We start from the raw sequence: 721 nt of genomic DNA, 5'->3' as shown, positions 1-721 counted from the left end.
CGTCACCCCCGCCCCCCAGGTCTTCACCTCCGGCTGCTTCATGCTGTTAAAGACGGGCACGGAGCTCACGTGGCACTGCCGGGGACACGAGAGACACGGTGAGCGCACTGTTGGGTTGGGGTTCGGCCCATCGCCCAGGGGAGCATCCCCGCACCACGCCAGACCTGCCCCGCCGGGCGAGAAGGGCAGCGCCGGGCTCACGGCCTTACCTGGAAGCCGAAGCAGATGGTGGGCACGGCGTTGAAGACGGCCGTCCAGGTGGAGGGGCTGCAGGAGAGAAGTGCCCACCCGTCAGACCAGGGCACCCTGCGCCCCCCGCCCAGCGCCCCGGGGTGGGCTCAGCAATGGGCTCGCTCCTCTGCTGCTCCCGTGTCCCCCCACCCGGACGACGCCTGTGCGTGGAGTGAGGTTCTCCTGGACCTGGCGCTCCCAGGGCCCTTCACCGAGACAGAGCCAGCCAAAAGCGAGGACTTGGAAAAGGAGAAGTATGGGTTAAAAAGTAAGGGTCTGCTTGGATGGTGCTGAAAACCGGTCTGAACTTGGCTCTGCCCTGAAACTCCCACTGCCTGCAGTGGGACAATGTCCCCAGACCGTGAGGGAGGGGACAAGCCGCAGGGCCTGTGCTGGACGAGGGAAGAACCCAAACGATCCCGAGACGGACCCAGCCCTGGCGGCTGGGTGAGCGCACACACAGCACGGGGGGCTCTGGGCCCGGCTGCGG

The 721-nt window shown here is 67.0% G+C and overlaps 1 protein-coding gene across 1 annotated transcript in view; it reads right to left on the bottom strand.

Annotated features, from left to right (window-relative positions):
• SLC38A7 (solute carrier family 38, member 7) overlaps positions 1–721 on the bottom strand; it is a 4301-nt gene that overhangs the window by 1472 nt on the left and 2108 nt on the right. Inside the window, exons 5-6 of the mRNA XM_010145467.1 lie at positions 210–267; positions 7–75 (exon numbers count right to left, since the gene is read on the bottom strand). Coding sequence (XP_010143769.1) covers positions 7–75; positions 210–267 — 127 coding nt within the window. The remainder of the gene's footprint in view (positions 1–6; positions 76–209; positions 268–721) is intronic.

The sequence above is a fragment of the Buceros rhinoceros genome, unplaced genomic scaffold (assembly GCF_000710305.1).
Source record: "Buceros rhinoceros silvestris isolate BGI_N320 unplaced genomic scaffold, ASM71030v1 scaffold23961, whole genome shotgun sequence".
Taxonomy (NCBI): Eukaryota; Metazoa; Chordata; class Aves; order Bucerotiformes; family Bucerotidae; genus Buceros; species Buceros rhinoceros.
Note: the sequence above shows the minus strand (reverse complement) of the source record. Positions and strands in the feature narration are given on the sequence as shown.